Source organism: Podarcis tiliguerta (assembly GCF_965153285.1).
Source record: "Podarcis tiliguerta genome assembly, chromosome: 8".
Classification (NCBI taxonomy): domain Eukaryota; kingdom Metazoa; phylum Chordata; class Lepidosauria; order Squamata; family Lacertidae; genus Podarcis; species Podarcis tiliguerta.
In genome coordinates this window covers 22,613,254-22,639,036 of record NC_139541.1, presented here as the reverse complement: position 1 = coordinate 22,639,036, position 25,783 = coordinate 22,613,254, and the positions used below count along the sequence as shown (strand labels likewise).

At 44.7% G+C, this 25,783-nt stretch overlaps 2 protein-coding genes across 17 annotated transcripts in view; both read right to left on the bottom strand.

Annotated features, from left to right (window-relative positions):
• Nucleotides 1-13,679, bottom strand: part of VPS13D (vacuolar protein sorting 13 homolog D) — a 115,500-nt gene extending 101,821 nt beyond the window's left edge. For 6 of the 14 annotated variants that reach the window (XM_083452021.1, XM_083452023.1, XM_083452032.1 and 3 more), the window contains exons 1-9: nucleotides 13,239-13,464; nucleotides 8,413-8,583; nucleotides 6,888-6,962; nucleotides 6,293-6,483; nucleotides 5,270-5,350; nucleotides 3,645-3,761; nucleotides 2,770-2,874; nucleotides 2,513-2,683; nucleotides 747-847 (exon numbers count right to left, since the gene is read on the bottom strand). In XM_083452021.1, coding sequence (XP_083308147.1) covers nucleotides 747-847; nucleotides 2,513-2,683; nucleotides 2,770-2,874; nucleotides 3,645-3,761; nucleotides 5,270-5,350; nucleotides 6,293-6,483; nucleotides 6,888-6,962; nucleotides 8,413-8,509 — 938 coding nt within the window. In that variant the 5' untranslated portion in view covers nucleotides 8,510-8,583; nucleotides 13,239-13,464. Of the gene's footprint in view, nucleotides 1-746; nucleotides 848-2,512; nucleotides 2,684-2,769; nucleotides 2,875-3,644; nucleotides 3,762-5,269; nucleotides 5,351-6,292; nucleotides 6,484-6,887; nucleotides 6,963-8,412; nucleotides 8,584-11,035; nucleotides 11,073-13,238 lie in introns of all 14 variants that reach the window. The other 8 variants (XM_083452029.1, XM_083452033.1, XM_083452024.1 and 5 more) reach the window with 4 other exon arrangements.
• A 673-nt stretch (nucleotides 13,680-14,352) lies between these two features.
• Nucleotides 14,353-25,783, bottom strand: part of LOC310682878 (tumor necrosis factor receptor superfamily member 1B-like) — a 37,683-nt gene continuing 26,252 nt past the window's right edge. For 2 of the 3 annotated variants that reach the window (XM_083452157.1, XM_083452158.1), the window contains exons 5-10: nucleotides 24,861-24,954; nucleotides 23,560-23,834; nucleotides 21,589-21,666; nucleotides 20,048-20,085; nucleotides 18,966-19,206; nucleotides 14,353-17,834 (exon numbers count right to left, since the gene is read on the bottom strand). In XM_083452157.1, coding sequence (XP_083308283.1) covers nucleotides 17,545-17,834; nucleotides 18,966-19,206; nucleotides 20,048-20,085; nucleotides 21,589-21,666; nucleotides 23,560-23,834; nucleotides 24,861-24,954 — 1,016 coding nt within the window. In that variant the 3' untranslated portion in view covers nucleotides 14,353-17,544. The remainder of the gene's footprint in view (nucleotides 17,835-18,965; nucleotides 19,207-20,047; nucleotides 20,086-21,588; nucleotides 21,667-23,559; nucleotides 23,835-24,860; nucleotides 24,955-25,783) is intronic. The other variant, XM_083452159.1, reaches the window with a different exon arrangement.

Sequence of the window (25,783 nt, the reverse complement as noted above, 5' to 3'; positions counted from 1 at the left end):
AAATTTTTAAAACCAATAGTGGACCAAAAGGATCGACTGGTTAGACTAAAAAGTCAAAACAATAAGGGGTAGACTATCTCCAATCAACAAGACAAAACTTAAAAACTAAGTTGGGTAAGATAATATAGAATGCTTCTGAATATTACAGGAAGGTGAAGTACAGCTTTAGACCAATATAAAAATATATATAAATATGAACAAAAAGATAAAGTGGGGGGATGATGATACAACAACAGATTTACTTCTCTATGGTCAAAATCTGATTGAAATCCAGTAGTATGACAACAAAAATTGTCAAGCAGATACATTTCATCCCAATCAGCCTTTTTCAGTGATCAGAAGAAAATTATTATAGGCAACCTCTTTACAAAGTATTGGCAGCTCTGTCTAAATGATGTGCTGAGCTCACCAGTCATACAAACTCATGATCACAGGATTACTACGCACAAGTGGTGGTACTGAAAGCACACCACACGAACAAACAAAAGCCCTTCTTCATCTTAGCACTGTTATCTCCATTTGTCACTTTGCCAAGCTATGACACTCCTCCAAACTGTAGTTTCTGTGTATGAGCATAATCTTCAGTCCTATTTAAAATTAAACATAAAAGCAGATGGCAACTCAAGCATGCATTCTTATCATCATCAACAACAAAAAGTACACCAGAAGGTTTAGGGAACAGTATTTAATTAGGAAAGGGAGACTTGCGTGTATGCTTATTTGATCCAAGAAAACAGAGCTCATACTTTCCAGCTACGGGGACCCTCGGCTTCCATCTTCTGAATCTGAGTTGTCGCTCTTTTCGATCCAGCTCTTTCAAAAAGTCCATTATTTGTCGGTATTGTGTCTGTGTAAATAAAATAACCATACAGTGGTTAGGCAATCAGTACGGATGCATTCTGCAACAGAACACAAATGCCAACTCAAGAATGAACTTTGCCGCTTTGCCTAAAAAACTGTCCACACGTATACATGGGACGCGGGTGGCGCTGTGGGTAAAACCTCAGTGCCTAGGACTTGCCGATCACATGGTCGGCGGTTCGAATGCCCGCGGCGGGGTGAGCTCCCGTCGTTTGGTCCCAGCTCCTGCCCACCTAGCAGTTCGAAAGCACAATTAAGTGCAAGTAGATAAATAGGTACCGCTTTCTAGCGGGAAGGTAAACCGTGTTCCGTGTGCTGCTCTGGTGCCGGTTCGCCGGAGCAGCTTCGTCACGCTGGCCACGTGACCCAGAAGTGTCTGCAGACAGCGCTGGCTCCCGGCCTCTAGAGTGAGATGAGCGCACAACCCTAGCTTCTGTCAAGACTGGCCCGTACGGGCAGGGGTACCTTTACCTTTTACTTTTATAACGAAAAGGCGACATGGGCTTTAAGTAACTGTCCAGGGTAGATGGCAAGGCTAGAGAGACGCAAATGCAGTAACACATTTATAGTTAGTGGCTTTGATAGTTTATTCCCAAATTCAGATTAAAGAAGCTAAAAAAAGGGATGCAAACACAGGAAGCAATTTCTGAAACCTCCATTGATATCGGTTGTGAGGACTCAAGCTTTGTGGTTTGAAGCAAGCCCTCCCGACCTGTTAGGTTCGCTGCTGACTACTTGCATTTTTTGTGGCCTGTAGGCATGTAAGGCTATGTACTATTGGTAGAAAAGGTGCAGCATGGAAGATCATCATCATATTTTTTTCCAGTGCTTCAAGTATTCAAAGCACTCTCTATACATACCTTGTTGTAACCCTTATAACAGATGTGGAGAATCTTTTTCAACCTGAGAGCTGCATTCCCACGGTAAAGAAACTTCCAAGGGCATCTTTCTAGGAATGGGTGGTACCACTCATACACCACCACAGAGACCTTTACATACATAAGAAGCTATTTTCCATGGAAACAGAAGCTAATGTTCAATTCTTGATAACTCCGCTCAACTCTCCCCTTTCTTTTGACTCCCTCCCCCCCTCTGGTTTAAAAGAAAAGGCTCTCCAACGTTCTTGACCTGCCATAACTGGGCAGAATCATACAAACCAAGGTCAGAGCTGAGGTTTCCTAAAAGCTGAGCAGTTAATGGTTAAAAGGAGACCCAGAGGGCTGGTTGAAATCTGGCCGCAGCAAGCCTACATATTCTCCAATTGGGAGTGGCAGTGGTGAAGTCTAAGAGACTGTGGCTCTCCTAAGCTGCCAAGCAAGTTCATGGAAAAAGGCAGAATTCAAACAAGGGCCTTTCTATACAATTCTATACAAGCCTGGAGTAAAGAAGGAAGTTAAGCAACATGTGCATGCGTGAAAACATTGTATGCAGGAGAAATGGTATGTGATTCACTTGAGTGGTATATGTATGCTGGTACTCTGTGTTAAAATGAAAGACGTACATTAGCATTCCTCTTCTATGAGTTGTTTGATATGACATTCAGCCTTGATTTGTGTAGGTTTTGCCAACAAGCACTGCAGGCCATTACTGTCTGGCTTCGACAACTAAAAATATTTGCCTTACAGGGCAACCTCCATAAAGCAGCTTTTACCTGTGAAAGTTTCAGAGGTATCGTCTCCAGCTGAATGTCAAACTCAAGCCGTGGGGTATTCCGCGATTTGAGGGGCTCCTTGGAACAGTTTCTCTTTAGAAGGGCAGAGGTACACACAGGCTCCATGATGTAGTTATGGTCACGGCTTTCCATGCTTTCATCCATTGCTTCCTGGAAATCATAACCAAGTTAATTCCTCTGAATAGGCAAGCATTTCTCATGCTCACAGGCAAAGGGAAAGAAGAAGAAGCTTTTACCTGCAGCTCCCCAGGTGGAAAGTCTCCCATTAAAGCACTATCAGTGTCCCAATAGATGCTGAAGTCAGCAATATCCAGCTGCTTTTTCTTCATTAGCTCCTCCACCTTAAAATGAGGACAACTAGATATGAGCCACAGAAAAACCACACAGTATCAAATAACCAGCACACCTTGTTCCATTTATTACTTTACTGATTTATCAAATTTACAAACATAATACCATCAAGATGGTGCACAAGACAAAGACAGAATATGTTCTAAAGACAACAAAATTGCTACAATGAAATTTAAAAATGATAGATCTTTACAAATTCTGAAAACAATAAAAAAGTTTCTGCAAACATGCTGGAGGTGTCTTCAAGGTGTCTTCATAATCTAAGCATTATGACCAATACACACAGAAAATGCAACCCAGATCATTCTGCCAGAGACAACAACAAAAGATCAATTGCACTGAACTTTAATTGGTGGCCAAGACCTGCTACCAGGTCACAGCCTGACTTAATGCCGATCACAGTAGCAGCAATATGGCCATAAAAATTAGGGTGGGTTCTGAGTCTGAGAAGCCTACTAGTACAAGTACTTGTACAACAAATAACATAAATCAAATCACTTGTTACAGGAGAGAGCCAAAAAGAAAAATGAGAAGACTAGTTCACTAGCTGATCTATCCTAAGTGAAAATCACTATTTAATCTGTCTCTGCTTCAGACCTGAATCAAACCACTGTTTCTTGAACTCACACATCCTTTAGTTGAATTCAGACTTTTTCTGTTCAATATTCCATCCATGGAAACTAGTGGCATTTTAAAAAGCACTTTACACAACACAGCACTTCAGTTGAGGCAATTCTTCACGGGAAAAGCATTGACTCACCGGCTCATTTACGGCATTTTGCACAGATACATTTTTTATGCAGACTCCAAACGCGAACGGTTGTGAAGGATTTGTGACACCATCCTCAAACCTCAGGTGGACATCTTGAATGTTTAACTGAAGGAGGATAAGAGGGAGAAGGGGAGGTTCCCTTCAGTTAGCAGGTGCAAACTTATTGCTAACAAAGGTTTTAAACACATGAAATGGACGGAATATCGTCTTAAATAGGGAAATGCTGGTCAATCACCAAATAGGGAAATGCTGGTCAATCACCAAAAAGGACTAAAGGTTCCAGTCTGGCGTAATATACTGCATAACATTTGCTCATGATACACAGTCACATGCTCAGCGGCAACACCCTTTGCACTTCATCATTTGCTACAGTAAAATCTTCCTTGCTACTCAAAAGAGCCTAACATGCCTCCCTCCTACTCAAAATGAAGTAACACCCAAGCCATCTTTTTGTAGAGGAAATTACAGGTTGGCTTATTTGTTTATTTTGTTGGCGTTGGTAGCCAAAAAACCAACAACCTGTGGCCACCAGAACTCTGTCGCTCCTCACAATGATTGGAATCTTGTACCAGAGAATATATTGTATGTGCAAGAATGAGATTCAGGCCTATCTACTGCTCTCCTCCCCAGCTGTAAGGGAGTGTTCTTTCAAGGATGCTATACTTCCAATGTATGCCAAGCATCTTTTTAAGCAGAGTGCCAAAAATAAGCCTGAGCCCTCCTCTAGCTGGACCTGACTACAACAGCACTGCCTCCCTCCTGTGGTTTCCAGAAACTGGTATTCAGAAGCATGACTGTCTCCGACTCCGGAAGCAGAGCAAAACCATCATGGCTAGCGGCCACTGATAGCATTATCCTTTGTAAACTTGCCTGACCCGCTTTTAAAGCCAACCAAGTTGGTGGCCATCACGCCTCCTGTGGGAATGAGCTCCGCAGTTTAACCACACACCGTGCGAAGAAGTGCTTTATTTTATCTCTCCCGAATCTTCCAACATTCAGTTTCACTAGACGCCCGCAAGTTATTGAAGAGAGGGAGAAAAATCTGCCCACTACCTCCATGCCATGCATAATGCTATAAAATGCTATCATGCCACATCTTGTCTTTTCTCTAAACTAAAAAGCCCCAAATTTCTCCACTACATCTGCTTGATCGTTTTGGTTCCTCTTTCCTGAACCCCTTCTAACTCTACAATATCCTTCTTGAGTCGAGGCAACCAGAAATGTACAGTGTTTTCCAAAAGTGGTTGCACTATAGATTCGTATAATGGCATTATGATAGCTGCAGCTTAATCTTCAGTTTCTTTGAAGGTGGGAGAGGGGAAATTGCAGGTCAAATGGTGAGGCACATCAAGGGCCACATCTGATCCAAGTTGCCCCCCCCCCCGTTTTAAATGTCATGAAGGCATGTTCCCTATAATCCATCTATCAGTCAATTATGATCCTCACAGGCACTCATCATTCATTCACAAGATTTTCCCTCCCATATGCTGTGCTTGCTACAGCAACCTGAGAATGTGTTCAGGGGGAAGGCAACTTTCCCTCTGCTTGCACACAGTTTAGCTGATGGCAGGGTGCAGGGAGCAGGGAGGAGTCTGCCCACTGATCCAACTTACTTCTATGTTTTCTACGATCCGTGCGACGACAGATGCGGTGACGGAATACCAGTAAGATTCTGCTGTCTGTTCCCGCTCTTTCTGAAAGAGAGAAAGAGGAGGGGTTCAATCTTGTGCAAGTATGAAAAGAACACCTACAAGTGGCTTTGTGGACTAAGCTCGAGGAGAGGAGAGGAGAGGAGACATTCCCAAACACTTGTAGGCTCTTAATCAAAATCAGCCGCCTATTTCTCATGTTTGAAAATTTCACTGTCTATAACAGAGATGAAGAATTTGTGATCCTCCAGATGTTTATGGACTAACAAAGTCCGTGATCTCTAACCATTGGCTATGCTGACTAACACTGTCGAGAAGTTGTAGCACAACAACACGAAGAAGCCCCAGACTCCCCAATCCTGGTGTGTAGTAAAAGTGCTGTTGCTCACCTACAGCCCCCTAAACAACCAAGATGCTTGAAAGCCCTCCTCTCATTTGGACCTGCCCACTGGTTGAGAGAATCTTCCAAGGGCCTACTGCATGTCCCGTTACCAAAAGAGATTTTGATGGTGAATGTGAAATAGGGTCTTTGCTGTGGCAGCACCCCAATTAGCAAATTCTCTCCCTAGGGAGGCAAGACTGGTTTCATCCAGCCTGTTTATCGGGCAGAAAACACTTGATTATCTTTCCCCAGTACTCTCTCTAAATTTGGGAAACACAGATGAATGTTAGGCTATAGCTCTAAGATCACAGAATATACAATAGCCAAGTTTAGCCAACAAAATCAGGTCACAGTTAATGGAAAGAGAAATCATGAGTAAAATTATGTGGGGTTGTTTGTTTTTTTAAAAAAACTATTTATTATTGTTTTTAGAAAAAGGCACCATTTGTGTGTATGCACATTGCCTTTCAAGGCCATGCCATTTTAATTTGAGAGAAACAAGAATTCGATTTTCTGGATCCAGCCAGAAGGAATTTGATTTGTGGTTTTAAAGTAATTTCCCCAAATGCAGAGATAGTTTCATTCAAAGCCCCCAAGCTACTCACTTTCCATTTTTCTTCCAGTGCTAATAAAATAGCTGCCTTGCTTTCTTTTTCAAACAGCCTCTCTTTTTCTTCATCGAAATCTTCTTGCTTTTCCAGTGAGCCAATGAGGTGTAATTTCGATACCGATATCACCCATGGATCAACATGAGGTCGATAAAATGGTATCTGTAATGTTATCTTGCCAATGAAGCCTGTAATGGCCAAGGAGAACAATGTCAGTACGTATAAAAACATCCTCCCTCTCTGTTATTGGTCACTGATGCAGAAGCTTCCAAAAGCAAAAGCTTCCCATTCACTCCAAAGGAAGGGGATGCTGTACATAAAAAAACCCCTGTGGGGTGCCAGTAGAGCTCACGGTAAGATGCACTGGCTATAAATTCCATACATACAGGTAAAGAATATAAATGTCACTTTCGTGACAAGCATTATTGCAAAATGTGATGATCATGCTGTTTAAGTCACTGGAAGCCGCTGAGATTCACAGCCAATTTATTGTTTTAAAACCACTAGGTTACTATAATAAGAACCTTCTTACAAAGGTGTTCCAGTGAATATAACACTTCAACAGCTGCAGAAGCACACTTCTAAAACATACCAGCTTTGACCTCAAAAGGCAGCAAATCCTTCAAGGCCTCTTTCTTTAGTGGTAAATTTTCCAATTCTACAGCACCTGCAGGAACAAATCAACAAGCAGATTCTGAAGGGAAAAGACTCCTATTTTATCATAGTATAGAGAAGTGAGGTAATGAGAAACATATTAAAAGATAGCACAACAACTCATCGTCCAAAAAAACCAAACAAACCGAGGTCTGAAATACCAAAACCAATTAAGCATCACTAAAGGTAAAAGTTACAGGTTGTATCCAATACTAGTAGTACTCAGAACAGACCCAAGGAAATCAATGGGCCTATGTCAGTGGTTTTCAGCCAGTGTGCCGTGGCACCCTGGGGTGCCTTGAATGATGGTCAAGGGTGCCACAGGCAACACTGGCTTCTGTCCCTCTTTCCTTCCCTCTCCTTCCCTCCCTTCCCAAAGGCTTGCACAGCTGCTTGTTGCAGACGTCCTGGCTACAGGCTCCCCAGGTGAATGGTGTCTCTAGGGCTGGCCAGGGGGTGCTGGGTGCCAGGAGCTGAGGTAGCCTTGGAGTAAGCAAGCAAGTGGGTGAGGGAGCCCAGCCAGCCAGTCTGCCAGCCCTTGCTATTTGGAATGGACAAACAAGTCCCAGGCCCCTGTGGGGCAGTGTGAGGAGGCACCTCTCTTTGGGGCAGGGGGTTGGGCAGCTCAGAGACTGGGGGTGGTGGCAGCGGCTGCCCAAGAAGAAGACTCCCAAGGAGAGTGGAGAGGCGGCTGAGGAAACACTCCACAAGGGAAGGTGTTCAAAAAAGGGTGAGAGGCAAGGGGTGAGATAACTGTGCTCCTGAGCCCCACAGGGGTGCCACAGAAATAATGTAGTTGGTCCCTTGTGGAGCCGTGGACTCAAAAAAGGTTGAAAACTTCTGACCTATGTTAATCATGTCCATTAACTTCAATGGGTCTACTCCAAGTAAGACCAGCAATGAATGCAACCCATCATTTGTATTCTGCCCCTCTTCTAAAATCTCAGAGTGGTAATTTGGCCACATCACAACAGTGAGAAATAGACTGGGAGATGCCAGATTGCCCAAAGCTTCAGAGGCAAATGTGATTCCATTAAGCTATAGGACAGGAAGAGATGGAAATGCAGGGTCTCTCGACTGGCTCTGATGGAAGACCATTGACTTCTCAAATTGTTCTATTCTGGCTGCTCATTACAAGAACTCTGGTACAAGAAATAGTGCCCACGTTTGTCTTTTTTCCTCCTGCCTTTTGTGTTGTGTCTTTTAAATCATAAGCCTGAGGACAGGGACAGTCTTGTCACTGACACCTGTAAACTGCTCTAAGGACCTTTACTGGCTGAAGAGTAAAGTAAATTTAAAGAATAAAAATGCTTTTAAATAAAGGTGTGTGTTTGAACCTAAGGTGTGTATTTGAATCCTCCTGTATTTCTATACTGGTTCCATGGTAGAACATGGAAACAGACTCTAACGTATGGCGTGCTTTAAACGAAATTAGTCCTGTTTGTAACATTCATGCACCTTACCTTTCAGAAGAGCTACTGACAGTTGATCTGTGTTCAGGTTGCTGACATACTTGCCGAGGTAGTTGTTGAGAACCCAGGCTACCAATCCCTCCAACATGACTACTTCTTGGGAGAGGGTAGCAAGGATTGCTCTCTCATTCCTGGTTGCTCTCTTCCATAGTTAAGAGGGATCTGCATGAAATGCAGAAGGGGAAAATTAACTTCAAAGGCACATACACGAAAGCTCCTAAATGCAGCCACCGTCACCACAGCAACAATGAATACTGTCCAGCAGTATCCAGCAAGAAGGAGCCATATCTAGCCCAGGGACGGAGCATTCACCCTGCATGGAGAAAGGCCCGGGTCCTAAAAGGCCACAGCCTCCCTTATGGACCTGCCCATGGGTTGAGATCCAGGTTCAATACCCAGTATTTTTAGGTAGACCTGGGAAGGTCCCTTGGCTGAAAGCCTGGAGAGCACCTGTTTGCCACAGTAGACAATACTAGCTAGATGGACCAATGGTCTGACTCCTTCTAAGGCAACTTCCTCTGTTCCTAAGAAGCTGTAGAATTTTACTCCTTAAAAACACCTTGCCAGCCCTCCTCTGATATGAGTTGTTTCTTCTATTAAGCTAGTACAGGCTTCCTCAAACTCAGCCCTCCAGATGTTTTGAGGGTACTACTCCCATCATCCCTGACCACTGGTCCTGCTAGCTAGGGATCATGGGAGTTGTAGGGCAAAAACATCTGGAGAGCTGAGTTTGAGGAAGCCTGAACTAGTAAGTTGCAGCACCAGTCACTGCCTCTGAGTCAATAATGCTGCCATCTCCCAACACAGGCTGACTAGATGGGAGCAAACCACACCATTTAAAAAATCCTTTCCTGGTGCTCTTCCTGCCTCTGCACCTGAATAGGGCTCACCCACTTCCCCAGCCACTACTTGTTTCACCAGTTTTGCTCTCTGCAGACTGCAAAACCCGCATCTGCAAATGTAGGGCTGCCTTTGTTGAGGGCTTTTCCTCACTCCCCATGTCCAACCCCAACTTACTCCAGACACTCTTATCTTGGCCTAGCAGATTTTAAAAACAAAATGAGTCTGACTCCTGGAAGGAAGGACAGAACGTGTAGAGTAGATTTCTGTCCAGCTGGTATGTGCTCAGGCACAAATTAAGCCGTACATGCAAAAGAACAGAGAGCCCACTTAAGGCAAGGGAGTTGAAAGGGTTTCTGCACTGGAGTTCTGGGGGGGAAAAACAGGAATGGGTTTTTTTGTTTGAAAGACAGTGTTTGTCTTCAGCTGTGCACAGCAGGGATGAGGCAACTGCGGCCCACCCAATGTCGCTGGACTACAATTCCCAGGATACTTATCCGCTCGTTGCATTGGCTGCAGCCAACAGGATTTAGAGCCCAACATCTGGAGAATCACAAGTTCTCCCTCCCTAGTGTACTGGGGACATGGTTTAATTTCTTAGAAGAGAAGAAACAAGAGTTGGGGGCTGGGGAGAAAACCTTGCAATCTGTTTTATAAGCCCTTCTTTATTCTGGGTGGTTGGTGGGTATATGAGAGAGAGAGAGAGAATTAATGAATGAAGTTGAACTCATTTGGTGTGGAAATGCAGCACTTCCACTGTGCCCCATGTATTATCAAAGGCATCTAAGCCCAGTCACATGTTTTGACCCATGCAGCAGAGCCCCTGTTGTGATCCTACATCTGGACAGAAAGTGAGTCACTGCCAGCCATATGAACTTTCCAAAAACCTTCCTGATGCCCTAAATTGATTACGATCTGGCTAACATGTTCAACTTTGTTCATAAAGCTGTGAAGGTCAATGCTATGTGCAGTACTCTTTACACAAAGTTATTCCAGTAGCCCAAAGTAGGGTTTAAGGCTACAGGAGGGTTCACTGCAGGCTCTGGTATATACCAATGATGTCACTGCCATGCGATAAGGCCTAGGATCAATATCCAGACTCAAAGCAGAGTCAGATTAATTCTGCAGAGAGCCAAGGAGCAGCCATGGGGCAGGGGGAAATCAATCAGTTATTTCATCACCTCAAGAATCTGAGCACCAGTTGCCCGCTTGGGATGCAGCCCAGACTTTTGCACAGATTCTATTATCTTCTAATTACTGCTATTAACTAGGGGGCACATTTGGGAATGCTTTGTGTTTTTGTATTTGTAACCTTGATTTTGTAATTCTTTACACAAGCAGGGATCGGTCTTCTTCTTGATTACACCACTATAGTATATCGATGTCACAATGCTACTAGTGACTCAGGTCCAAGGATCTACTTTATCCAAGTTCGTGGAGGTTCTAGTGGAACTTTCAACTCTCCCCACATTCTTCAGACTATTTATGAACCTGCCTCCCTTTCAAAATAAGTGTGTTACAAACAGCATTGCACTGCACACAAGTCCAAACCTGTCTTGGGCCAACAAAACTAGTTTTGGGGCGTTCTGGATCCAGGTCAACATTTATATATTGCATTTTAAGATTTCGAAATGCTTAACACAAATTATCATCACAGTGGATCTTTTTGGAAGCTCTATCACCACCACCATGTTGCCGAAAGATAATAATAATGCAAGAGGAAATAAAGGGGAGAACCCTGTTCACCCAAAGCCAGGCCTTTTCTTCCACTAACCTGTTTTCTCTCAGTCACAGCAATCTCACCTCCAAATCTGAAATACAAGATGCATTCCAGAAAGGTAGCTGTGTTAGTTATGTTGCAGTAAAACCACCAAGTGTGGTGCACCTTGCAACTGAGAAATAAGCTCAGGCATCAGCTTTCGTGGGGCAAAGCCCACTTTGTCAAATGCTAGGAGTGATTGTATTAACTAGTTGATGGAGAAATTAATGAGTTGTGTACAGATACCATTTCAGGCTAAGAAGGGACAGAAGAAAGGAGAAGGTGTGTCCCATTTATGCACAAATGCAACAGAAGGGAAAATAATCCAGAGTGAGAAGAACTATCCAGTCCCAACTGGCAATGAAGAAACAAAGCAAGAGAAATAGTATACATCAGCATCCTCAAAGAACCAAATTTTAGAACAGTTAATCTGTTGTTGAAAGAGCTGCCAACCCTTTTATGCCAGAATCTAATTCATCAAAAGCAACAATAAATAATAAAGCCATATCTAATAATAGTTTTGCAATATGAAATATTTTAGGTGACAGCTAGTGTAGCATAGAAGCCAAGAGATTTGGCAACAAATCAACTAATTCCAGGTTCAAATCTTGTATCTGCCATGAATTCACTTTGTGGCCTGTGGAGAGCCATTCTTTGTTCCTGTCAAATCAGGCAATGGGGTTACTAGCCAAAGCATTGTTGTAAGGGTAACACTAAGATAAAGGATCTAAAAAACTTCTGACCTAGAAAACACTACATAAATGCAATATGTGGGATAATAATAGCATAATGGCCTGCAAAACAGCTTTCGTGTACACTTGCGAAGAGGATAATGGATGTCATTAAAAAGCTCTATAAGATGAACCCTGCTCAATCTGACAAAAGGCCTATCTAGTCCAGCTTTCCACAGAAGTCAACCAGACATAAGAAGAGTCCTGCTGGATCAAGCCAAAGGCTCATTTAGTCCATCTTTTTTTCAGAGGCCAACCAGATGCACATTATGGGATGCTCACAAACAGGACTTGAGAGCAATAGCACTCTCCTCACTTGTAAAACCCAACAACTAGTATTCAAAGGCATACTGTCTTGGACACGGGGATAATACAGCCATTGGGGCCAGTAACCAAAATCATCCATGAATTTGTCTAATCCACTTTCAAAGCCATCTAGGTTGGTGGCTGCTGTTACATCATGTGAGAGCAAGTTCCATAGTTTAACTATGTGTTGTGCGTGAACATGACTCATCTGTCCCAAAATGATACATATGAATTGCGGTATCGCAGAATTCCTTAGACTGCCCATAAGGAAGCCACAACCTTATATATCATACCATCATCAATCAGCAACACCTGGGATAATAAATACTATGACCTTACTTCTGAATGCCATTGTAACTGTGACACCACGATAATAGACATGAAGCACTTTTGATGTTTGAAAGCACAAAGCAACTACTACTCTTCCGAGCTACAATAAGGGGTGGGGTGGGGAGGAGAGAGAGAAAGAATGGGAAGAATCCTACCTGCCCCTCCCCAGGGCTGCTGCAATGTGGACATAATATACTATATACTCTTGAGAGTCCCATGGACTGCAAGAAGACCAAACCTATCCCTTCTTAAGGAAATCAGCCCTGAGTGCTCACTGGAAGGACAGATCCTGAAGCTAAGGCTCCAATACTTTGGCCACCTCATGAGAAGAGAACACTCCCTGGAAAAGACCCTGATGTTGGGAAAGATGTTGGGCCCAAGGAGAAGGGGACGAGATGATTGGACAGTGTTCTCGAAGCTCCCAGCATGAGTTTGACCAAACTGCAGGAGGCAGTGGAAGACAGGAGTGCCTGGCGTGCTCTGGTCCATGGGGTCACGAAGAGTCGGACACGACTAAACGACTAAACAACAACAAATTAAATTAACATATAATTTCAACAAATGAAAGGGGAACCATTGATTAAAGCACCATATAGACCCGAGAAGAGCTAGGTGAAGCGTTTTCCACGACGCAAACTCTACACGAATACTAAAGGGGGGTGAAATGGGAAGAAGCTCCTTCTACCGGCCGACCTCACAGGGTTGTTGGCAAAGATGGACACCTAGAGAAGAGGCACGAAGCAATGCCAACTGGGGGGGGGGGACGACATACTATTCTTCCCCAACGACAACATGGTGGGGGCGGAGGGGGGAGGAGAGTGAATGGGAAGACGCTAATCGCACGGACCTACCTCCCGGGGTTGTTGTGAAAGGGAGGGGGGAGAAGCCCAACACACTGGAGATAAATGGACGTGCGAAGCCAAAACCAACTGCGAAGCTAGCGGGCCCCGCCCCCTTTTCCCATCAGGCGTAGCGAGAAAGTCACCTCCTCGCCAGCCAAAGGGAGGGGGAAAGGACAGGGCAGCCCAGGCGGGCCTGCGCCGGGTCTCCTTCTCCTCCGCCGCTGCCTCCCGCCTCAGCACTTCCGGCGACGTCGAGTGACGGCCACTTTACTTCCTTCTTCCGTCCCGTCCCCGGCGCGCGCGCGAGAGAGAGGCGGGCGTACCTGCCAGTCCTCGCGAGCCGCCGTCCTTGCGCTCGCTTGTGTGACAAGGGACCAGCCGGGCCGGGTTGGGCCCGCCTACCTTCGGCCTGCGTCAGGTCGAGCGCAGAGCGAAGGCGCAGGCGGAGACGTGGGACGCAGAGCCGTCGATCGGATCTGTCGGCCGGGCCGGGCGTTTGCCGAACGCCATTGCTGGGAGGCCGGGGAAAGCGGGCGTGACCCCCCGGGGGGGGCTCTCGGTTGTCATGGCAAAGGAGGCCGCCCCGTTCAGGCTGCAGTGCTGTGCGCAGGCGCAGCTTAACTTAGTTGTACAACGGTTGGATAGAAACTGCACTGACTTAGCTCAGTTTGTTAGAAGTGGGCGCTGGTGACGCCAAGGTTCTAGGTTCAATCCCCGTAGGGACACCTGCAACCTGCACATTCCTGCGGGTTGGACAAGGCTCTATGCTGCCTTTGGCTGAGTATTCACTCCAAGCCCTCCAGCATGTCTCCCATGAGAACAGGGACGGTCCTATTCCCTAATAATAATAATAATAATAATAATATTTATACTCTGTCTATTGGACGGAGCCATTCTGGGCAGCTTCCAACATACGTAAAAATGTAATTAAACATGAAGCATTAAAACTAAACTATACATGGCTGCCTTCAGATGTCTTCTAAAGGTCTAGTTCCTTATTCTCTGATTAAAATAGGGACGCTGTAATGATTTAAAAATTGGGGTTTGGCTTTTGCTGCCCAACTCCCCATGGGATTCTTGGGTCCCCTAAGTCCATGAGAGAAGAATGGATGGAGACAGGAGCCAGTGGAAAGCAAGGCAGATGTTTATTTTTCTGTTGCAACAGAGTTCCTTCCCCTCCTTGCAAGGAGGCAAGAGAGACCCTGAACAAAAGTATGCAGGAACCTTTAAAGACTTTTGACATTGCCCAATGCCCTTACCACCCCAAAATCATCATAGATACATCATAGGAGACAGTCTACACCAGGCATGTCTGAAAGTCCATTTTGGGGGTCTAATCTGGCCTGCAGGTCACTTTAACAACTCTGGGGTAAAATTGTAAAAAAAGCTCAACAACTTTGATCGGACCTCACGCATGTTCACTTCATCAAATCTGGCCCTCTTTGAAAAAAAGTCTGGGCACCCCTGGTCTACACAGAAATCCTCTCTGCCAGGATAAGGGTCATTGATTGCATTACCTGGCCAGCCTGGCCATTCTTTTGTGATGGTTCATACTTTAGTTCCTCAATCCAGGTCACAGGCTCACCCTATTCATACACAAATAAGCCCTTAAAACAGGATTTGTAAACAAAAGGACAATGGGAAGGCTTTCCCCATTTGCCTCCCTTATTGCAGAGGAATATTTGAGGTCAATTAAAGAGTCCAAATGGCTTAAGGATTGCTCTCCTGAACATGGTTTATATATTTAGATATGTGTGCACTTATGATTAGTTATTCTATATTTGAGGCCTCAGAATTCTTATAACGCTAAGGAAAAGCAGGAGATTCCAGGATCAAATCAGAAACCGGGATGGCATCTGTAAATCTGGGACTGTTTCTGGAAAATAGGTACACTTGGTGGGTCTCGTTCTGATTTGTTTATGAGATAATGACAACAGCGACGATGGTCAGTTGGGCTTGTTACCTGAGGTTTCCAAACGACGTCAATTTTAAAACAAAATGCATTGCATAATACAAAGAAGAAGTCATATAAAGAAGCATTAATGCTTTTGTAATTCAAACAGCACACATGCACCGAACGACGACAGTAAAATAACAATAAAAACATAAATCGGCTCAGCCCATCAAAGTCCTGGTGGAAAAGCCAAGTTTTTGCTTGGCACTGAATAATGCCAGGTAGACCTCACATATGACAAGGAGCATTCATCCTGATTTGCTTGTGGGGTCTTTATAAGTCTTCCCATTAGTCATTTGTTTGCCCCATCAGTTCCAGGTTGGTTTGCACTAGGGCAACAGAGCACAGGTTAAGCCCCCTGCTTTCCACTGGTGCTGCCGAGTGCCCCATTTTACTGCCTCCCATCGCAATAAATGGCATGTGAAGATCTGAGTGTGTGAAGATGTGGAAGCCACTCAAAATTACCACACAATAGATGTCCCTGTCAGATTTATTTAGCTGGAACAAAGCAATAAATCTGCATGTCCCACCTGCTGGGTTTGGGTACTTTGGCCTGTCTGGAGAGCACAGGCCCAACAGACACTGGCAAAAGCTTGAGGGTTGTTCCTTATAAGTCATACCAACAACAAAAAAGTGGTTATGCTATGCAAGGTCTAGTTTCATTTCATGAGGGTTATCAGTTGTTGCAAGCTCTGCTTAACTTCCCTGAAAACGGAACTCTTCATTTATCAGCCACTCAAGATGCTTCAGAATCATAGAGGCAGAGGAGTGTTGGGTCCTTCTAGCTCAGAACTTTCTGCACTGAAAAAAAAACCAGCTCTTAAGGGGTTCAAATAGGGGTCCCTCCCAGCACTACCTGGAGATGCCAGGGATTGAACCTAAGACCTTCTGCATGCAAAGCAGGTGCTCCTCCAACGCAGCGGTAGGATCAGGAGGCAAAGCAAAATTCTTCAATATTTTTCTCCAAGGCGTCTCTCAAGGAAGCATGTGTAAGGGAGGTAGAAAGAGTTAAACACTAGCAATTGAAGCTTTCTCGTGCACAGATGACTAAAATTCCCTCTTTTTTTATATGAAACTGCTTCCTCTCCCCACTCAGTGATATATTACATTATTTTCTTTATTTATTACAGCAACTGTACACAATTACATAAATGGAAAAGAATGTTGACTAAAATTCTGGAATACTATACTGAATGGGGGAAAAAAGGTTTGAAAAACAAATCCATCATCCCTATTGAACAATGGAATCCTATTATGAAGGAAAACATTCCTTGCAATCAAATTGCAGCTATCTTACAGGCCTGGGCCTCTGGAAGTGTGATTGAAAATCCAGTCTTCTGCTTAAATTGGATAAATAAGCCATAGGGAGACACCTTTTACCGGGTCAGATCCAGCTCAGTATTGTTGACACTGACCGGCAGCAGCTCTCCAGGGTTTGTGGCAGGAGCCTTTCCAAGCTACCTGAGTTTGCCTCGGACCTTTAGGGAACAATGCATGTGAGTTGCCACTAAGTTATAGATGCCCCTAATGACCACAGGAAGTGCCTTATACCTAGTCAGACCATTGGTCCATCTGCCTCAGTATTGTCAACACTGACTGGCAGCGGCTCTCCAGGTTTTCAGACGGGACATTCCTAGCCCTACCCAGAGATATCAAAGATTGAACTTGGAGCTCTTTGCATGCAATGCATGTGCTCTATATACGCTCCCACAGGAAGCTGACACTTATGGTCAGACCATCTGGTTCAATACGGTCTACACACAATAACTAACAATGGCCCTCGAAGGTTTCAGACAGGGGAGCATTCACAGCCCCGTCTGGAGATGCTGGGGACTGAACCTGGGACCTTCTGCACGCAAAGCACATGGTTTTGCCACAGAGCAACATCTCTCTTCCAGTTGCTAAAAACACAGGCAGCATTTCTCCACTCCTGGGCAGAGCTTGTCTGGGATTTGAACCTGGGACTTCCTGCACCCTAAACAAAAATAATACACGTAGGCCAAAAAGCAGGAATGGGGCAAACTAGGGGGTGATGGAAAGAAAAAGATGGGATGGAGGCACAGGGGGAGGGGACACATTTTGTGGTGGCAACTGGGCACGGAATCAGAGCACCATATCACTATAGGTGTAATTTTGGGGCAACGTGGTGATCAGCGCATTCCAGAATCTGCATCTTTAGTCACCGACAAATCCTGGAATTCCAATACTGTACGTATATTTCTCACAAAGTTCGTTTTCTTCCCCTTCTATATATTACTAATTAAGCACCTGAGATTCTCTAGAACCCGTGGTGGGCTTGTGATCCATTTGTAACATACAAAAACTGCTGTGCCACACTCTGCGAGTCTCCATAAGCCTCCCTCATGTAGCCTTCATGCCCACATCTTGTATGCTCAGGGGAAGTGCCTTCCCCAGGCTGTGGTCAAACGCGTCCATATTGTCCTCAACCTCTTCCGCAATCTGCGTCCCGCTCTCCTTTTCCAAGGGGCTTTCTTCCTTCGACAGGGGAAGGTCTTCTGCCAAAGCGCAGTCTCTGGAATTGGAGGCACCCGAAGCATTCAGCAACTGGAATGGCAAGCTGTGGTCCGAAGCGTTACAGATGCTGACGGTGCAACTGACATTGACGTGTGTTCCTCCACTTCCGCATTGCTCTGTTATTAAAAAATAAGAAGGGAAAACCAATTTATAGCTGGCACTTTATTCCATGATAGCTCTCTTTTGTGCATCCTGGTGCATCTTGACTGTGTTGGAGGGGCTGCCATGTGGTTGGTACATATAAGCACACATGGTGGGACTGAAATTTGGTGGCTGAAAGGTGGCTGGATTTTGGAAGAAGGTGTTTGCTGAAATCGCTCCAATAACTGCACAAACGATTACTCCATCTTTCCACCTGGTGCTTTTGAATCTTTACATAGAAACAGAACTTGTATCACCTCTCATAACAGCAGCCCAGGGTTGTACTGCATTGCCAAATCCTAATTTGAATTCAGAAAAACTTCTGTGTTCTGTTTATAATATGGTGTGGGAGGGGCGATCTACCTTGTTAATAATTTGGATTGCTGGTGTTCTAGGGTTTAACAAATTACCTATATTGAAAAGATAGCTCACAGACTAAACGTGTCTAAAGGGCAGAGCTTGAATGACCATTTTTAATATATACAACATGATTTCTTACACAAATATTGAGGCACATGGTGGTTACTCAGTGCCAGCAATACATGCAAATGTCTGGTTTGCTTAAAACTATATAGAACCTTTATTCTCAATAATGACAGAACTCACAGGCGGAGAACACTTTTATTTTTCTATACCTCTGGTTACGTACCTCTGGTTACGAACTTAATTCATTCCAGAGGTCTGTTCTTAACCTGAAACCGTTCTTAACCTGAGGTACCACTTTAGCTAATGGGGCCTCCCGCTGCCACCGTGCCACTGGTGCGCAATTTCTGTTCTCATCCTGAGGTAAAGTTCTTAACCCGAGGTACTACTTCCGGGTTAGCGGAGTCTGTCACCTGAGGTGTTTGTAACCCGAGGTACCACCTTTATTGTTGGTAAGGAGGACACTCTATTGTCCCTTTGGAGCTGCACTGGACCTGTGCACTTTTGTCCTTCCGTGCCGTGACACTTTCTGCTTTATATTTTTGTTTCTTTGTTTACTTTCTTGCTATATTTGCACTTTTCTTTTGTAACTGATCAAGATACCTACTTAAACCACACTATTATTGGGCAACTGATAAATGGAATAAATGAGTACAAGTAGCATGCTCAGGGGAGTTCCTTACTTGAGTTTGCGCAGCTGTGATGCACGCAGGTATTTGATGGAGAAGATCTTTGTTGAGTCCTCTCTGTGTCGGTGCTTAAAGTGCCCTCGCTGCTGACCCCGCTGCTTTTCTCAGAGGCCAGTGGGCTATCTAAAGACCCGCTGCTTGAGGCGGAGACCTGAAGGAGATTCTGCTCCTCCTGCTGCAGAGCGTTGGTGTCCTGATGCCAGTTGGTGGGTGCTTTTTCGGGACATGAAAATGGCTAGAAAGCAATGAAGGACAGAGGTGTCAGAGACACACCGACTTTGTGTTCAAGTAATTGACCATCGGCAGGTGCCCCTGACTGAGTTTTCATTTAAAAAAAAAGTGGGGGGGGGGATATAATTTGATTGGAAGGGCCAAGGAGTTGGGAGAAGGCTTGGACCATACTGAGCTATATGAACCAAGGACTGTGTCCAACTTTTATTCAGAGTAGACCCATTGACATTAATAGAAGTAGATCCATAGGTGCAAGGACGTTGGGATACCCAATGGAGTTTACCCTCCATCTCCCTATGTGCCTCCCTCAATCTGTTATGGGGATTCCCCACAACTCACCAGAGCAGATTTGGGGACAGCAAAGGGAAGGGGTAGGCAAGTTTTGTTGGGCAAGCAAAAAATCCCCTTGCTTGCAAATCTACTTCACTGCATACGGTCCAACGGACCAAAGTTAGTCATCCCCATTAGTTTGATGGGCGTACTCTGAAAAGAGCCAATGTTTGACACAACCCTAACAGTCTGACTTTGTGTAAGGTAGCTTCCTATAACTTCCACTCTCTTCTTCTTAAGAATTTGCCTCAGGAAGGTTTTGATAGTGCTCCAAGGCATTACAGGATACTAAAATGGTTCTACATGAGAAGCACCATGTCAGGGGCATTATGGGTAATTAAAATGGCAGATGCCTCATGGACTCGGTGACCTGGTGCAGTGGGGATTTGCAGAGGCGCACTGGGGCTGCCCACAGATGCTTTCTGTGGCACACAGGGAGGAGCATCCACGCTTGGTATAGTTGGAGATGAAAATACAAGATTATCCTTTATATTGAAAGAGAGGCTGTCACTCACCTGTTTTTCCTTGGCAAAAGGCAGTACGTAAAGGTGGGCTGCCAAAGAGAAAAATCACAAATTAGAAATTAACCTCCCTTCATGCAAAACTAGTTCCTGCAAAAGCCCACAGAGGGATGGATGAATTCGTCAATTTCGGTTTCTCTCGGCTTCTCATTTCTTCCCGTCTTTTAGCTATAAAACAGGGAGCTAGATCCATCTTTCCCCAATCTCTGTGGGCAACTTTGACAGTTGGGCTAGGGCTGCCCACCTGACAATCACCTGATGTCACAATGTAGCCACACAGTACTTTGCAAGCACTGCTATGGTCGCTGGTGGGGAGCTGGCAATCGGAGATCTATGCATTGGAAGATGCCCCAAAGGTGTAGCTCTTGAGACACAATTAGCAGAATACTTCAGCTACCTATGCCAATTAGCATTGCATGTGCCTAGAAAGAGTTATAGGAATTGCCAGTTCATATCATTTAGAAAAACTAACCTATTAGACCCATTCTCGGTAACCAAATTGTTCATAGTAATTCTCCCCTAACCGCTGAAGGAGTCCAACTGGGTCTAAAAGCCTTTGACTAAATTTGATGTTATTCATTGGTCACGTAAGTATTTTGATCAGTCTCAGACATAAACAGAACAGGTTTGTGATTTCTTTGTGATTTTCTCTGTTTCAACTGCATGCTTATGTTTCCATATCGCGTTAAAGTTGTGTTTTATTTTCTTATAATATTTAGAAACTTTTTTTTTTCCTACCCAACTTATGTTCCTTTTGTTCCTACCCAACTTTTGTTCCTACCCAACTTAAATCTTTGAGTCTTGGTTTATATCGTGGGGATAGAGCATCCTTTTATCATGTTGCACAATTACTAAGAGAACATCTGTTCTTATCCATTGGGCTGCCTGGTTTTCTGTGCTCCAAATTCCAAGAATCTGGAGCTGTCCAGCAACATCCGTTGTCATTTATTGGAAGCTGGTGTGTTCACTGCCGCTGGGAGCATAGCCAAGATGCCGATCTCATTCTTTTCTCTGATTTCCGGCTAAGAGCTCTTGCAACTTAGAACAATATAACACTGTCCCCTCCAGAAAGTTGGGAAAGAGAGAAAGCTGGGGTGGCAGGCAGGCAGAGTATTCCAAAGCTATGTAAGTAAACTCTGGTAAGATCACTGACACATAGGATTGTACAGTTGGAAGGTACCCCAACGATTGTATAGTCCAGCCACTTGCAATGCAATAATAGGACAGAAGAGTCTAGTGGAAAGCAAGCAACAGAGAGGACTGGAAACACGGGCATGAGAGAATACTGTACTAGGGGTATAAAGAGTTGAACTGTATAATGGAAGACAGGAGAGAACCTGCTGTATACAAAACAAAACAAACAAAATGGGGGCTTATAATGAAAGAGAGGACAATGGAGGACTTTGAATATGTTCCCCACCAGGGGGAGCTCTGAGTGCAAGAGACCACCAGGGGTTCTGAGGATTTCTTAATCAGGGACGCAGCAGCCATGATGTGGTTTAGTTATTTCCTCAGCAGTTCTTCACACGCCTCACCTTTTTTCCTCAGAACAAAGCAGGCACAAGTCCCTCCGATCAGTGCAAATATGGCACACGCTACTCCGGCCACCAAACCTGGGAAAACAAACGATGACAATGCTAGGAACCCCAATGCAAAACCCAGAAAAACACAACTTCCAACGCTTCCAATTTCCGTCTGGAAAACACTAGGGTTTTAAGATATCACATTTCTGGAAACTTTGAAGTGTACTGGGTGAGGGGGAAGTCAGTTACAAAAATATAAATGATGGGAGAAATCGAATTTTATTCCACCTTATCAAACCTAGACTGGACTTCAGGAAGGAACTAAATCTGGGTCCTCAAAATTAGCCAGGGTGAAATGTCTTTTTGTCATTCTGTTGTGGATGACATGTAATAATAATAATAATAATAATAGTGGTAGTAGTAGCAACCCTTAACGTTGTTTTTTTACTGCACTTCTAAGTGCTCAAAGCACCCAACGTGTTATCTAGCTGTGATCTTTTATTTCTTCGATTTCCTAACCAGCCTTCCCAGGGCAGGTTTACAGCAATACAGTTATAAAAGCAGTTATGCAATCAAATGGTTATGAAACCAAGTACAACAGTCCCAACCAAAACAAGAGCAGGGGTTCTGGATTTCGACAAAAGTGATGGGTCCCCAAAACAAAACTCCTTAACAGTGAAAGAGCAGAGTGAAGAGGTACAGCTGTAACACATGGCAAAAGCTGGATGCTCCTCTGTAGGGAAGGAGTTTGCCTTTAGGGGCTGCCACAGAGAAGGCCCCCATCTTGGGCTACCTTTCCCCACATTCCTGATCATGGCAGCACTACTAAGAGAGCCCCCTCTGCAGATCTTAACATCCAAGAGGACCCTTAGGGATGGAGGCAGAAGTCCTACACGGCAAAGTTTGCAAACTTGTTCTTTTCTTCATGGGCCATTTGAAAATTGATGAGGGCCATGACGGACCATATAATGTTATTTTTCTGCCCCGGGTAGCAATTGTAATGTGTTGTGCTGTAGTCTTTCCTTGCTTCATGTCCTTATTTTCATTTATTTGCTTCCTCCTGCTAATCCTAATCCTTCCCAAGGAAGGATCCAAAGGGTCATTTAGCCTCAGCAATGCAGGAGTCACAGAATCCCTGACAGATAACCCTCCAAACTCTGCTTAAAAACCTCCAACCGAGAACCCACCACCTTCCTAGGTAGTCTGTTATTACACAGAAACATAGTATTGTAGAGTCATAAAAGGCCCTGAGGATCATCTAGTCCAACCCCCCCCCCCTGCAATGCAGGAATATGCAGCTGACCCATGCGGGGATCGAACCGCAACCTTGGCGCTATCAGCACCATGGTTTAGCCAGCTGAGCTGTCCAGGCTGCTGCATTGTTTGAGATGCATTCCTTTGATGCAAGCTGCTTTGAGCATGATTTTCTTTGTGGGGGGGAAACTATGAACAAACTACAAACGAGCGAGTCCATCCCGACCCCTGCCTGGAAATTGCAACTATTGAACCTGAGACCTGGCACTGTGGCGCTGTGTCCCCCTCTCTAAAAGAGGAACATGAGCCCAGCTCACTCTGTACACTGCCTAGGTAAAGGTACCCCTGACCACTAGGTCCAGTCGTGACCGACTCTGGGGTTGTGCGCTCATCTCACTCTATAAGCCGAGGGAGCTGGCGTTTGTCCACAGACAGCTTCCGGGTCATGTGGTCAGCATGACAAGGCTGCTTCTGGTGAACCAGAGCAGCACACAGAAACGCCGTTTACCTTCCCGCCAGAGTGGTACCTATTTATCTACTTGCACTTCGTGCTTTCGAACTGCTAGGTTGGCAGGAGCAGGGACCGAGCAATGGGAGCTCACTCCGTAGCGGGGATTCAAACCGCCGACCTTCTGATCGGCAAGTCCTAGGCTCTGTGGTTTAACCCACAGCGCCACCCGCGTCCCACACTGCCTAGAAGTTAATTCCCCCACCCCCCACAATGCTCACCAGCAATTTGAGACATGTCTGCTGGAGGCTGTTGCCGAACCTCCTGCGTCTTCGCTGTCGGACTTCTGGTGACCAAACGATTCTTTGCGGTGACTGTGCTGCGCAGAGGAGTTGCCACGGTGCCCACGGGCACATCGAGATTGCTTCTGGTGACCAAACGATTCTTTGCGGTGACTGTGGTGCGCAGAGGAGTTGCCATGGTGCCCACGGGCACACCGAGATCGCTGCAAACTGCATCATGGGTGCTGTTTCCGGGAGTGATTTCTGATTCACAACTGTGAGGAGCCAAAAAAAATGGGAGAAGGAAAGTGAAAAATCCAGCAAGAACCAGGAAAGTGTACGCTTATGACAGTTAAACCAATCATAGAATTGCAGAGAAGAATGGCAAACCAAGCTGCTGGATTATACTGAAATGGCAAACTGACCGGAAAGCTCAGGAACCAAGAGGACCAAAACTTTATAAAGAATGGGAAAAAATTATAATTTACTTGAGAGACCACTGTAAGCAGATGAAAACATTAGCAGGATTCCAATAACACCTGTAATGTAGAAAATACTATGGACAAAATGGAGAGACATAAATTTGGGTGATGAAATAATATGCAGTTGATAATATTTTTTGATAATAGGGCACATGGATGAGAAGGTGGGAAGTCTAGAGATTCGGAGAAATCTCTACACATGGATTTGTATTTTGTATTGTTATAATTCTACACTTGTAAAATCAAATAAAAATTATTTCGGGGGGGGGGGGGGGGAGAGAATTGTAGAATTGGAAGGCACCCAAAGGATCATCTTATCCAACCCTCTGGAACCACAGCTAATATTTTTAAAATACGTAATACTAAACTTTAAGGCAGCAACTAATGAGGACTAAGGTCACTGGTACAGCAGCTGTTTTGCAGCCAGAACATCCCAGGACCCAGTCTTCCCAAACCTGGAATTATTATGATTAAAATCTGTGTATCGCCCTTCATCCAGGGATCACTGGGCAGTTCACAACATAAAAACACAAAACAAGAACTCAAAATACATTTTAAAAAGCTAAAAACAAACACATTAAAAAGACCATATAATGTTTAATCAGCCAAAGGCCTGGTTATAGAGGAATGTGTGTGCGTGTATTCTTAAAGATCACTTGGGTTTTGCATTGCCAGTATTTAAGGTCTAAGAAGCATCTGTGTACTCCATTACCACGAAAACCCGCTTCAACTTTAAAGGAAGAAGCAGGACTGCTAGCATCCTTTGCAAGGCTGCCACCTGTGTATCTGCATATTTGGTGGAGAGATGGGGCAACTTACATCCTGTGAGGCCTGCAGGAGGCGCTGTAGGACTCCACATCTGAAAATGTGCCTGGACCGCAGGGCACACATTCTACATCCGTCTTTTCTGTGCCTACAAACAAACAAACAGACATTTTCAAAGAGTTCTGGTTAGTCATGTCCACAGAAACATGAGAGTAGCTGGTACCCTGAGGCCTAATTCAGGAGCGATCCTGCACGACCACTGTTGCGGCGGTGCCTAAGAACTCTTTTTGGACACTTTGGGTGTTGCAAAGTAACCTATAAGCTTCCCAAAGATGTTTCTTTGTGTGAAGTTTAGCATTTCTTTGCCTGAGCTGCACAGACGTTTTACTGGCTCTTTGCCACGCTCCAAATCTCTCCCTGCATTATCGGCCACTGCCCTTTCCCGTCCCTGTGTAAACTTCCCCTTCCTGCCAGTGAACTTTGCACAACAACAAAACCTCCTACAACATGCAGGTCAGAGATTGCGCTCCTTCGTGTTCCCAGACTGCTCTGGCTCGGCTTCCTTGGCTTCCTGGCGCCTCATTCCTACCTGACTTGCTACCTGCCTCTCTCTGTATCTGCCTTGATTGCCTTTCAGGAATTGAGCTATGGAAGAGCCATAGCTCAGGGGCAGAGAATCTGCTTTGCATGCAGAAGGTCCCAGGTTCAGTTTTACAGAAAGAAGGTCAGGAGGTTTTAGGTCATGTGGGTACAGCAACAGCATTTACACCCTGATATATTTCATGCAGGGATGGGGAAGCCTATGCCCTTTGAGAAGTTGCTGGCCTATAACCCCCATCATTTATTTATTTATAAACATATTCAAATATCGCTGAATCAAATATTATATATATATATATATATATGTGTGTGTGTGTGTGTGTGTGTACACACACACACTCACACACACACACACACACACAATCACAGCAGTTTAC